General features: G+C 47.5%; 1 protein-coding gene across 1 annotated transcript in view; it reads left to right on the top strand.

Moving 5' to 3' along the window:
* The window catches only part of LOC115459907 (A disintegrin and metalloproteinase with thrombospondin motifs 17-like), a 393810-nt gene that overhangs the window by 370540 nt on the left and 10204 nt on the right, over positions 1 to 13066 (top strand). Inside the window, exon 23 of the mRNA XM_030189734.1 lies at positions 9270 to 9422. Within this exon, the coding sequence (XP_030045594.1) occupies positions 9270 to 9422 (153 nt within the window). The remainder of the gene's footprint in view (positions 1 to 9269; positions 9423 to 13066) is intronic.

Here is a 13066-nt window from a genome sequence, read left to right as displayed (position 1 = left end):
GATCTGCAAAGAGGAGTGGACCAAAATTCCTCCTGACATGTGTGCAAACCTCATCATCAACTACAGAAGACGTCTGACCGCTGTGCTTGCCAACAAGGGTTTTGCCACCAAGTATTAGGTCTTGTTTGCCAGAGGGATTAAATACTTATTTCCCTCTGCAGAATGCAAATAAATTCATATACTTTCCACAATGTGATTTTCCGGATTTAATTTGTGATGTGCTATCTCTCACTGTTACCAATAACCTACCCTTCAATTATGGGCTGCTCATGTCTTTGTCAGTGGGCAAACTTACAAAATCAGCAAGGGATCAAATACTTATTTCCACCACTGTATACTTGATCTTACATAGCACTTATTTTACAGGTCAAAGTGCACCTCTTTAACATTGCTTTTGACTCGTAACCACTTGTAACCACTCGCCTCCACCTACCCTCCTCTTTTCCTTCCCGTTCACATTAATTGATTTCATTTGCTTACTTTATTTATTTTTTGTCTATTAGATTGTAAGCTCTTTGAGCAGGGACTGTCTTTCTTCTATGTTTGTGCAGCGCTGCGTATGCCTTGTAGCGCTATAGAAATGCTAAATAGTAGTAGTAGTCTCTTGTAACCAGAGCTAATATTGTGATGTCATAATGCCTCAGTCCACCAATAAGAGCCAACCTCATCAGTGATGTCACAATGGCTTGATTGTCCTATACTTGGCTCACTTTTATTACATAGCTCTTTGAGCAGGGACTGTCTTTCTTCTATGTTTGTGCAGCGCTGCGTACGCCTTGTAGCGCTATAGAAGTGATAAGTAGTAGTAGTAGTCTCTTGTAACCAGAGCTAATATTGTGATGTCATAATGCCTCAGTCCACCAATAAGAGCCAACCTCATCAGTGATGTCACAATGGCTTGATTGTCCTATACTTGGCTCACTTTTATTACATAGCTCTTTGAGCAGGGACTGTCTTTCTTCTATGTTTGTGCAGCGCTGCGTACGCCTTGTAGCGCTATAGAAATGCTAAATAGTAGTAGTAGTAGTAGTAGCATAGCATAGATATGTGCACATATCTCCGGCAACTAGACGCAAGAAGACACTTACATCTACCCAGACATGTCAGTTGATGCTTCCTTTTCTTTACAGCATAGGCACCTCATGGGCACCTCCAGGGTTGTGTCCAGGGGCGTAGCCAGATTTCAGCGGGAGGGGGTCCAGAGCAAGAGGTGAGGGGGCACATTTTAACCCCCCCCCCCGGCCGCCGACCCTCTCGACCCCCCTCTCCCGCCGCCAACCCGCCGTTGCCTATTTTTGCCGGCGGGGGACCCCAACCCCCACCAGCTGAGGTCCTCTTCTTCTCGCAAAAGGCTTCCTTCTGTTTCTGACTGCACATTGTACGTGCATGACGTCAGACTCACAGAATGAAGCCTTGCAGATCAGCTGATCTGCAAGGCTTCGTTCTATGAGTCTGACGTTGTGCAGGACGTCAGAAACAGAAGGAAGCCTTCTGCGAGAAGAAGAGGATCTCAGCTGGCGGGGGTTGGGGTCCTCTGCCAGCAAAGGCCGGCGACGGTGGGTTGGCAGCGGGAGGGGGGGGTCGGGTGGGTCGTCGGCAGGGGGGTCCAGGGCCAAATCTACAGGGGCCCAGGCCCCACGTAGCTACGCTACTGATTGTGTCTCTGTTAATGTGCATTCAGTTCGTTAGTGGGCCTTATGTGCGCTAATCATTTTGAATTCCTTATTTTGTTAGAATGCATTCAATCAATTTAGCAGGCCCTAAAAATTCCCTGTTAAAGTAAGGCATGAAACTAACCAAAGGAACATCTGAAAATGAGGGAAAATTTGTGAAAAAAAAAATGAAAACTAGCCACATTTTTCTTGTCTGTGTTATTGAAGAGAAAATCTCCACATCACCTCCTGATCCATGGGAGAGGTCTCCTGGCTTTGTTAAGGAACTCTCCTTTCAGACCCCTCCTAGAAATACGGGTAGGTACCTCACACTTTCCTTCCCCTCCAGGCTCCAAAAGAGATGATTGAGAGGGAGGCCTCCCTTAACAGGTCTCGATTCCCTTTCATTGGTTTGCTGGTGCTGCCATCTACTGATGCCACCAAAGTTTAGCATAGTTTATTAGCAGTTTTCAATTTAAACAATTAAAATCTGTAAAACAATGCAGACAGACAAACATAGCAAAACAAATTGCACATCTGGAAACGGTGATTTCGTAAAGATATTATTGTACACATGAAGATCCATCGATTCCCACTGCAGGCACAGGCAGCTCCTTGTGACTCTGGGCAAGTCACTTAACCTTCCATTGCCCCATGTAAGCCGCATTGAGCCTGCCGTGAGTGGGAAAGCGCAGGGTACAAATGTAACAAAAATAAAATAGATACTATTGGAGATTCTACATGGAATGTTGCTACTCTTTGAGATTCTACATGGAATGTTGCTACTATTGGAGATTCTGTTGCTATATTGGAGATTCTACATGGAATGTTGCTACTATTGGAGATTCTACATGGAATGTTGCTAGTGGGACTCTGAGCAAGTCACTTAATCCTCCATTGCCCCATGTAAGCCGCATTAAGCCTGCCATGAGTGGGAAAGCGCAGGGTACAAATGTAACAAAAATAAAATAGATACTATTGGAGATTCTACATGGAATGCTGATACTATTGTGGAGATTCTACATGGAATGTTGCTACTAATTGAGATTCTGTTGCTACTGTTTGAGATTCTACATGGAATGTTGCTATTCCACTAGCAACATTCCATGTAGAAGGCTGCGCAGGCTTCTGTTTCTGTGAGTCTGACGTCCTGCACGTACGTGCAGGACGTCAGACTCACAGAAGCAGAAGCAGAAGCCTGCGCGGCCACATTGGTGATCTGCAAGGGCCGACTTCTACATGGAATGTTGCTAGTGGAATAGCAACATTCCATGTAGAATCTCAAATAGTAGCAACAGTGGAGGAGTGGCCTAGTGGTTAGGGTGGTGGACTTTGGTCCTGAGGAACTGAGTTCGATTCCCACTTCAGGCAAAGGCAGCTCCTTGTGACTCTGGGCAAGTCACTTAACTCTCCATTGCCCCATGTAAGCCGCATTGAGCCTGCCATGAGTGGGAAAGTGCAGGGTACAAATGTAACAAAAATAAAATAGATACTATTGGAGATTCTACATGGAATGTTGCTACTATTTGAGGTTCTGTTGCTACTACTGGAGATTCTACATGGAATGTTGCTATTCCACTAGCAACATTCCATGTAGAAGACTGCGCAGGCTTCTGTTTCTGTGAGTCTGACGTCAGGACGTCAGACTCACAGAAGCAGAAGCCTGCGCGGCCACATTGGTGATCTGCAAGGGCCGACTTCTACATGGAATGTTGCTAGTGGAATAGCAAAATTCCATGTAGAATCTCAATAGTAGCAACAGTGGAGGAGTGGCCTAGTGGTTAGGGTGGTGGACTTTGGTCCTGAGGAACTGAGTTCAATTCCCACTTCAGGCACAGGCAGCTCCTTGTGACTCTGGGCAAGTCACTTAACTCTCCATTGCCCCATGTAAGCCGCATTGAGCCTGCCATGAGTGGGAAAGTGCAGGGTACAAATGTAACAAAAATAAAATAGATACTATTGGAGATTCTACATGGAATGTTGCTACTATTTGAGGTTCTGTTGCTACTATTGGAGATTCTACATGGAATGTTGCTATTCCACTAGCAACATTCCATGTAGAAGACTGCGCAGGCTTCTGTTTCTGTGAGTCTGACGTCAGGACGTCAGACTCACAGAAGCAGAAGCCTGCGCGGCCACATTGGTGATCTGCAAGGGCCGACTTCTACATGGAATGTTGCTAGTGGAATAGCAACATTCCATGTAGAATCTCAAATAGTAGCAACAGTGGAGGAGTGGCCTAGTGGTTAGGGTGGTGGACTTTGGTCCTGAGGAACTGAGTTCAATTCCCACTTCAGGCACAGGCAGCTCCTTGTGACTCTGGGCAAGTCACTTAACCCTCCATTGCCCCATGTAAGCCGCATTGAGCCTGCCATGAGTGGGAAAGCGCAGGGTACAAATGTAACAAAAAAAAAATAACACTCAGATTTCAAGGGTTTTTTTGGGGGGTGGGGGGTTAGGGTGGCAGAAGTATGGTTTGAAGAAGCCAAAAACCTATACATGTGTTCCCCATTTTAGAGGGAATAGAGACAGATGGGATAAAATTTCCCCCATCAGCTCGGAGGCACACGCAGATTTGTAAAAAGCGTTAATTTCATCACAAGGGTTAAAGGAGTTTCTCTGTAATCTCCTGTTGTTGATTTCTGCCCCCAAATGAAAAACAAATTGCTGCCTCACTACTTAATTGGCGGCATTTACGCATTCGGCATTATACTGCTGGAACTGAGCACATCCCAACCCATGCATTTTAATTCTGATCTCGGCATTTTGTGTTAAATGGGCCTTTTAGCATAAAAATGTACCTAACACTGCTAAAATCAAAAACAAAGACAAAAGGATGAAACAAAAGACAGAATCCACTAAGAAGAGCAGAGCAAATGTTCTCATCTCCCAGGCGAATGTTCTGTACACAGTCCGTTGGGTCTGTTAATACTGTATCCCTATCACGGTTTCCTCTAAGCTGAGCTCCCATGGAACCTCCCCCGTCTCCAAGGATTTATTAAACAAATCTTTAAGGGGCCCGTCAGAACCTGTCTGAGCTCCCTCAATATTCTGGGATGGATCCTGCCAGTCATCCAGGTCTTTTGCAAAAAAATATAGGAGAATGTGCAGGAGAGCACATATATTTCCGGCATGTACAGTGGGACCTGCCAGTTTGCAAATATCTATCAGCTCCAAGACAGAAGCGGTGACACTTATAAGTACATAAGTATTGCCATACTGGGACAGACCAAAGGTCCATCAAGCATCCTGTTTCCAACAGTGGCCAATCCAGGTCACAAATACCTGGCAAGATCCCCAAAAAGTACAAAACAGAAACAAGCAGTGGGTTCTCCCCAAGTCCATTTTAATAATGATCTATGGACTTTTCCCTTAGGAAGCCGGCCAAACCTTTTTTAAACCTCGCTAAGCTAACCGCCTTTACCACATTCTCTGGCAACGAATTCCAGTTTAATTACACGTTGAGTGAAGAAAAGTTTTCTCTGATTCGTTTTAAATTTACTATTTTGTAGCTTCATCGCATGCCCCCTAGTCCTAGTATTTTTGGACAGAGTAAACAGACGCTTCAGGTCTACCCTTTCCACTCCACTCATTATTTTATAGACCTCTATCATATCTCCCCTCAGCTGTCTTTTCTCCAATCTGAAGAGACCTAGCTGCTTTAGCCTTTCCTCATAGGGAAGTCATCCCATCCCCATTATCATTTTCGTCACCCTGCTCTATACCTTTTCTAATTCTACTGTATCTTTTTTTGAGATGCAGTGACCAGAACTGAACACAATACTCGAGGTGCAGTCGCAGCACGGAGCGACACAAAGGCATCACAATGTCCTCTCCTTTGTTTTCCATTCCCCTCCTAACAATACCCAACATTCCACCCGCTTTCCCAACCGCCGCAGCACGGCGGCTGGGAAAGCCGTGATTTTGCAGTTTCCAGGTGTGGACCCAGTTTACAAACCTGTACTTACAAGTGCCACCAGTTAATTAGTGAAGCAGTAATCCATCCAGGGGTGTAGCCAGACTTCGGCGGGAGGGGGGGTCCAGAGCCCGAGGTGAGGGGACACATTTTAGCCCCCCCCCCCCCCGGTGCTGCTGACCCCTGCACCATTTTTGACCTCCCCCCTCCTGCAGCCACCACCACCACCGCTTTTGACCCCCCCCCCCGACGACGACCCTCTTGACCCCCCCCTCCCACCGCCAACCCTCCCTCGCCGTCGGCTACCTTTGCACGTACAACATGCAGGACGTCAGACTCACAGAAACAGAATGAAGCCTTGCGCCGGAAGAAGAGGACCTCGGCTGGCGGGGGTTGGGGTCCCCCGCCAGCAAAGGTAGCCGACGGCGTCGGGGGGGAGAGGGTTGGCGGCAGGAGGGAGTCGAGAGGGTTGTTGTCAGAGGGGTCCAGGGCCAAATCGTGGCCTAGTGGTTAGGGTGGTGGACTTTGGTCCTGGGGAACTGAGGAACTGAGTTCAATTCCCACTTCAGGCACAGGCAGCTCCTTGTGACTCTGGGCAAGTCACTTAACCCTCCATTGCCCCATGTAAGCCGCATTGAGCCTGCCATGAGTGGGAAAGCACGGGGTACAAATGTAATAAAATAAAATAAATAAAATCTACGGGGGCCCAGGCCCCCGTGGCCCCACGTAGCTACGCCACTGGGTCCATCCAGTCTGCCCAACAAGATAAACTCATTTTACATGGTATGTGATACTTTATATGTATACCCGAGTTTGATTTGTCCTTGCCATTCTCAGGGCACAGACCGTAGAAGTCTGCCCAGCGCTGTTCTTGTACTAAAAGTTCTGAAGCTGATGTCGAAGCCCCTTAAAATTTACACTCCAGCCCATCCATATCTATTCAGTCACGATCAGGGCGTAGACCATAGAAGCCTGCCCAGCACTGGTTTTGCTTCCCAATTACTGGCCTTGCCACCCAATCTCTGCTAAGATTCCGTGGATCCATTCATAGTAACATAGTAGATGACGGCAGAAAAAGACCTGCATGGTCCATCCAGTCTGTCCAACAAGATAAACTCAAATGTGTAAACCTTACCTTGATTTGTACCTGCCTTTTTCAGGGCACAGACCGTACAAGTCTGCCCAGCAGTATTTCCCGCCTCCCAACCACCAGTCCCGCCTCCCATCACCGGCTCTGGCACAGACCGTATAAGTCTGCCCTCCACTATCCTCGCCTCCCAACCACCAACCTCTCTTCCCCCACCTGCTCCGCCACCCAATTTTGGCTAAACTTCTGAGGATCCATTCCTACTGCACAGGATTCCTTTATGCATATCCCATGCATGTTTGAATTCCGTTACCGTTTTCATCTCCACCACCTCCCGCGGGAAGGCATTCCAAGCATCCACCACCCTCTCCGTGAAAAAATACTTCCTGACATCTTTTTTGAGTCTGCCCCCCTTCAATCTCATTTCATTTCATTCATTCCTTATTCCTTTGTGTTTATCCCATGCATGTTTGAATTCCATTACTGTTTTCATCTCCACCACCTCTCGTGGGAGGGCATTCCACATATCCACCACCCTCTCCGTGAACAAATACTTCCTGACATTAGTCTTGAGTCTGCCCCCCTTCAACCTCAATTCATGTCCTCTAGTTTTACTGCCTTCCCAACTCCGGAAAAGGTTTGTTTGCGGATTAATAACTTTCAAATATTTGAACGGCTGGGAGTTCCAGCATCTGTGCAGCCAGAAAAAAATCTCACTTGTTCGTGGTGAAAAATAAACGCTGTATATTTACAAGGGCAGCACAGCTGGAACTGTCACCCAAAGTACAATACCTCCTCTCAGACTAACAAAAGTCTCTTCCTACTGTGTGTTATAAGAAATATCCACAGTTTTTGACCTATAAACACCACTGACCTCTAGCAAAAGTATACACAAAGTACATGGTCCTAATCCTGGGGAAATACCTGTTGGTGGCCCTCAAGGGCTGGGAAGACCCCTGAAGTAGGTAAAATGTCCTGTGCTCGTTGCAGTGAGAATTTCACATCCAGGGTCCTCAAGTGACCCAACAGAAAAGTTCTGAAGAATTTCTCAAAGCTGGATCCTACAGAAGGAGTAAGGAGAACACTTACCACCCAAAAATAAGAAATATACAGGAATATACTAGATTCCGCAAAATCCTCAAATCGTTCCTATTCAAACAAACCCTCACAAACAACAAATTATTACCTGAATTGGTTATTACTCTATTTACCATTAACTTTCTCTTTGCTTCATGTACAATTTCTCATTCATAATAGGTTTTCTAAATGTTAAACATCCATAGCTGTCCCAGTACGTTTATGATATTGTATTGTAAAATTGGATTCTTACAACAAATTACTTTCTTATGCATTATTCTTTGTTACGTATCCTATACTGTTTATTGTAAGCCACATTGAACTCAAACTTGCTTGGGATAATGTGGGATATAAATGTCACAAATAAATAAAACAGGAGAGGAGAAGAGACAATTCTCCTATGTATACCAGCACATTGGCCAAGGGTTTAAAAAAAGAAAAGGTCCAAAAATCACAGCATGATGACATAAGGCCAGTTCTGTTGCATGCGCCTCCTACAGGGAAGTGTGATAGAAGAACTGACAGTAATGCATACCACTAATGTGAGGGCTATGCAGCAAAGAATGAGTTGTGTTCAGTGTTGCAGACTTTGGAAATTTATTTATTTTATTTTATTTTTGTTACATTTTGTAGCCCGCACTTTCCCACTCATGGCAGGCTCAATGCAGCTTACATATACAGGTACTTATTTGTACCTGGGGCAATGGAGGGTTAAGTGACTTGCCCAGAGTCACAAGGAGCTGGACGTCAGACTCACAGAAACAGAAGCCTGCGCAGCCTTCTAGATGAAATGTTCCTAGTGGAATAGCAACATTCCATGTAGAATCTCCAATAGTAGCAACATTCCATTTAGAATCTCCAATAGTATCTATTTTATTTTTGTTACATTTGTACCCTGCGCTTTCCCACTCATGGCAGGCTCAATGCGGCTTACATGGGGCAATGGAGGGTTAAGTGACTTGCCCAGAGTCACAAGGAGCTGCCTGTGCCTGAAGTGGGAATCGAACTCAGTTCCTCAGGACCAAAGTCCACCACCCTAATCACTAGGCCACTCCTCCACTGTTGCTACTATTTGAGATTCTACATGGAATGTTGCTATCCACTAGCAACATTCCATGTAGAAGTCGGCCCTTACAGATCACCAATGTGGCCGCGCAGGCTTCTACATGGAATGTTGCTAGTGGAATAGCAACATTCCATGTAGAATCTCCAATAGTAGCAACATTCCATGTAGAATCTCCAATAGTATCTATTTTATTTTTGTTACATTTGTACCCCCGTGCTTTCCCACTCATGGCAGGCTCAATGCAGCTTACATGGGGCAATGGAGGGTGAGTCACAAGGAGCTGCCTGTGCCTGAAGTGGGAATCGAACTCAGTTCCTCAGTTCCCCAGGACCAAAGTCCACCACCCTAACCACTAGGCCACTCCTCCACTCCATGTGGTGGTGGATGGCCCTTGGTGACTCTGGTCAATGTTATATGGGTCCATCAATAGCTTTATTCTGTCCTAATGCTAATACGTCTGTTACATTGCAGTGTTCAAGTAACTGTGGCCAAGGGACAAAGAGGAGGACGGTCACCTGTTCAAATTTCCAAGGAAAATGTGATGTAGCCACCAGGCCGCGGGAAGAAGAGGAATGTGAGGACCACTCGGAGTGCTATGAGTGGAAAACAGGCGACTGGGCTAAGGTAACTCTGTCCCCAAAGGATTCATTAAAAGCAGGTCTTCAGATACACACTGAGTTTCGTAGTCTGCGATGCAGCTTTTCCCATTCCCTGGTGAGAGAGGGGAATGGGTCAATTTGAGTTGAGGATGTGGTCCTGTACGTTATTAGCGTCTGTAAACTGCTTTGAGTTCCATAATTTTGGAAAAAGGCAGCATAGAAGTGCAAATGAAATAGAAAGCAAAATCTAATTAGTATAGAAAAAAAGGTGAGCTTCTAGTGTCCAGCAATCAGTCATGGGTGGTGTTCTAGGCCATATGGTTAGGGATTTGCGTTACAAGACGTACAAGGAGAGACTTACTGACCTGAATGTGAATACCCTGGAGGAAAGGAGAGACAGGGGTGATATGATACAGACGTTCAAATATTTGAAAGGCATTAATCTGTAGACAAACCTTTTCCGGAGACAGGAAGGTGGTAGAACTAGAGGACATGAATTGAGGTTGAAGGGGGGCAGACTCAGGAGTAATGTCAGGAAGGTGGTAGAGGTGAAAACAGTAACGGAATTCAAAAATGCGTGGGATAAACACAAAGGAATCCTGTTCAGAAGGAATGGATCCACAGAAGCTTAGCAGAGATTGGGTGGCAGCAATGGTAACTAGGAAGCAAAGCTAGTGCTGGGCGCCCTGAAAATGGCAAGGACAAATCAAGGTCAGGTATACATATAAAGTAGCTCATATAATGAGTTTATCTTGTTTATCTTGGCAGACTTCTACGGTCTGTGCCCTGATCGTGACTGAATAGATATGGATGGGCTAGAGTGTAAATTTAAGGGGCTTCAACGTTAGCTTCAGAACTTTTAATGCAAGAACAGTGCTGGGCAGACTTCTACAGTCTGTGCCCTGAGAATGGCAAGGACAAATCAAACTCGGGTATACATGTAAAGTATCGCATACTATGTAAATGAGTTTATCTTGTTGGGCAGATGGACCGTACAGGTCTTTATCTACCGTCATTTGCTATGTTACTGTGTTGTTGGGCAGATTGGATGGACCATCATCTGCTATGTTACTATCGGGCTCATTTTCGAAAGAGAAGGACGTCCATCTTTCGACATAAATCGGAAGAATCCAAATCGGTATAATCGAAACCCAATTTTGGACATCTCCAACTGCAGTCCATCGCAAGGACGTCCAAATTTCAAGGGGGCGTGTCGGAGGCATAGTGAAGGCGGGACTTGGAAAAAAAACAAGGACGTCCCTGACGAACACTTGGACGTTTTCACCTGGACGTGTTTTTATTACGAATAAGGCACAAAAAGGTGCCTGAAATGACCAAATGATCACCGGAGAGAATCCGAGATGGCCTCCCGTTACTCCCCTAGTGGTCACTAGCCACCTCCCACCCTCAAAAAAAATCTTTAAAAATATGTCGTGCCAGCCTCTATGTCAGCCTCAGATGTCATACTCAGGTCCATAACATCGCATGCAGGTCCCAGGAGCAGTTTTATTGGGTACTGCAGTGCACTTCAGACAGGCGGACCCAGGCCCATACCCCCCCCCCCTACCTGTTACATTTGTTGAGGAAACAGCGAGCGCTCCAAAACCCACCACAAACCCACTGTACCCATATATAGGTGCCTCCCTTCACCCATAAGGGCTATGGGGTTGGGGGGGGGGCTCAGCACACAAGGTAAGGGAGCTATGTTCTTGGGAGCATTTTATGAAGTCCACTGCAGTGCCCCCTAGGGTGCCTGGTTGGTGTCCTGGCATGTCAGGGGGACCAGTGCACTACAAATGCTGGCTCCTCCCACACCGAAATGGCTTGCATTTGGACATTTTTGACATGGACGTCTTTGGTTTCGAAAATCGCCGAAAGTCAGAAAAGTCCATGTCAAGGGACGTCCAAATTTAAGGATTTGGGCGTCTCTGACGGTATTTTCAAAACCATCCATCCATCTTGTTTTGAAAATACGGGTTTCCCCGCCCGAGGGCTCACATTTACCACTACAAGTGTAACAGGTAGGGGGGGATGGGCCTGGGTCCGCCTGCCTGAAGTGCACTGCACCCACTAAAACTGTTCCAGGGACCTGCATACTGCTGTCAGGGAGCTGGGAATGACATTTGATGCTGGCATAGAGGCTGGAAAAAAATATTTTTAAAGTTTTTTTTAGGGTGGGAGGGGGTTGGTGACCACTGGGGGAGTAAGGGGAGGTCATCCCCGATTCCCTCCGGTGGTCATCTGGTCAGTTCGGGCACTTACCTTAGACCATTAGACCATTCTTCTAGCTTCTGCAGATCCCTTTTCATGCTTTCCACTCCCTCCCGGGTGTCCACTCTGTTACAGATCTTAGTATCATCCGCAAATAGGCAAACTTTACCTTCTGACCCTTCGGCAATGTCACTCACAAATACATTGAACAGAATCGGCCCCAGCACCGATCCCTGAGGCACTCCACTACTCACCTTTCCCTCCTCCGAGCGAATTCCATTCACCACCACCCTCTGACGTCTGTCCGTCAACCAGTTCCTAATCCAGTTCACCACTTCGGGACCTATCTTCAGCCTGTCAAGTTTATTAAAGAGCTTCCTAAATCTTTTAACACGATTCCCCACAGGAGGTTCTTGAATAAATTCCAGAGTGCACAACTTCAAGGGGGGGGTGGGTATGTATGTCGGTCAATTACATGTGCAGGTTATAGACTATCCTTTACATGCCTAACCAGTGGTGTTCCTTGGGCAGATCACCTCTGCACCGGTGGTGTTCCTAGGGGGGCTGACACCGATCCGCTCCGCCCCCCGGGTGCACGCTGCTGGGGGGGGGGGGGGGGGTGCCGCGCGCGCCTGTCCTTTGTTCGTTCCATGCTCCCTCTCTGCCCCGGACCGCACCCACCGCCCCCCCCCCCCCTAGGATCGCCACTGCTGTGCACCATGGTGCACTGCACTGAGCACGACACTACTCCAGGGACCTGCATGCTGCTGTAATAGACCTGCCTCTAACATGTGAGGCCGTCATAGAGGTTGCTAAATCATATTTGTATTCAGATTTGTGGGGGGGTGGGAGGGGGGTCAGTGACCACTGGGGGATCACCCCCGATTCCCTCCAGTGGTCATCTGGTCCTTTAGGGCACCCTTTTGTGCCTTATTCGTTATAAAAACAGGTCTAGCTTAAAACGTCTTAGTTTAGTTCCATTATGGCTGAAATAGTCCAAGTGTTAGGAACCAGTGGCGTACCAAGGGGGGCGGTCCGCCCCAGGTGCACGCCGCTGGGGGGTGCCGCGGCACGCACCTGTGGGCTCCGAGTTCGCTACGCTAACTTTGCTGGTTCGCTGCAGCTCCCTCCCTCTGCCCCGGAACAGGTTACTTCCTGTTCCGGGGCAGAGGGAGCTGCAGCGAACCAGCGAAGTTAACGTAGCGAACTCGGAGCCCACAAGCGCTCGCCGCGGCACCCCCCCCCCCAGCGGCGTGCACCCGGGGGGGGGGGGTCATTTCGCCGGGGGGGCGGGGAGGGGTCACTTCGCGGGGGGGGGACGTGCTGCACCCGGGGGGGGGGCGCATCGGCGATCCGCCCCGGGTGTCATTGAGGCTAGGACCGCCACTGTTAGGAATGCCCAGATCTCGCCCTTAACACGCCCCCTTGTGATTTGAATGCAGTTCTGAAGGACTTCCT

Source organism: Microcaecilia unicolor, chromosome 1 (assembly GCF_901765095.1).
Source record: "Microcaecilia unicolor chromosome 1, aMicUni1.1, whole genome shotgun sequence".
Taxonomy (NCBI): domain Eukaryota; kingdom Metazoa; phylum Chordata; class Amphibia; order Gymnophiona; family Siphonopidae; genus Microcaecilia; species Microcaecilia unicolor.
Note: the sequence above shows the minus strand (reverse complement) of the source record. Positions and strands in the feature narration are given on the sequence as shown.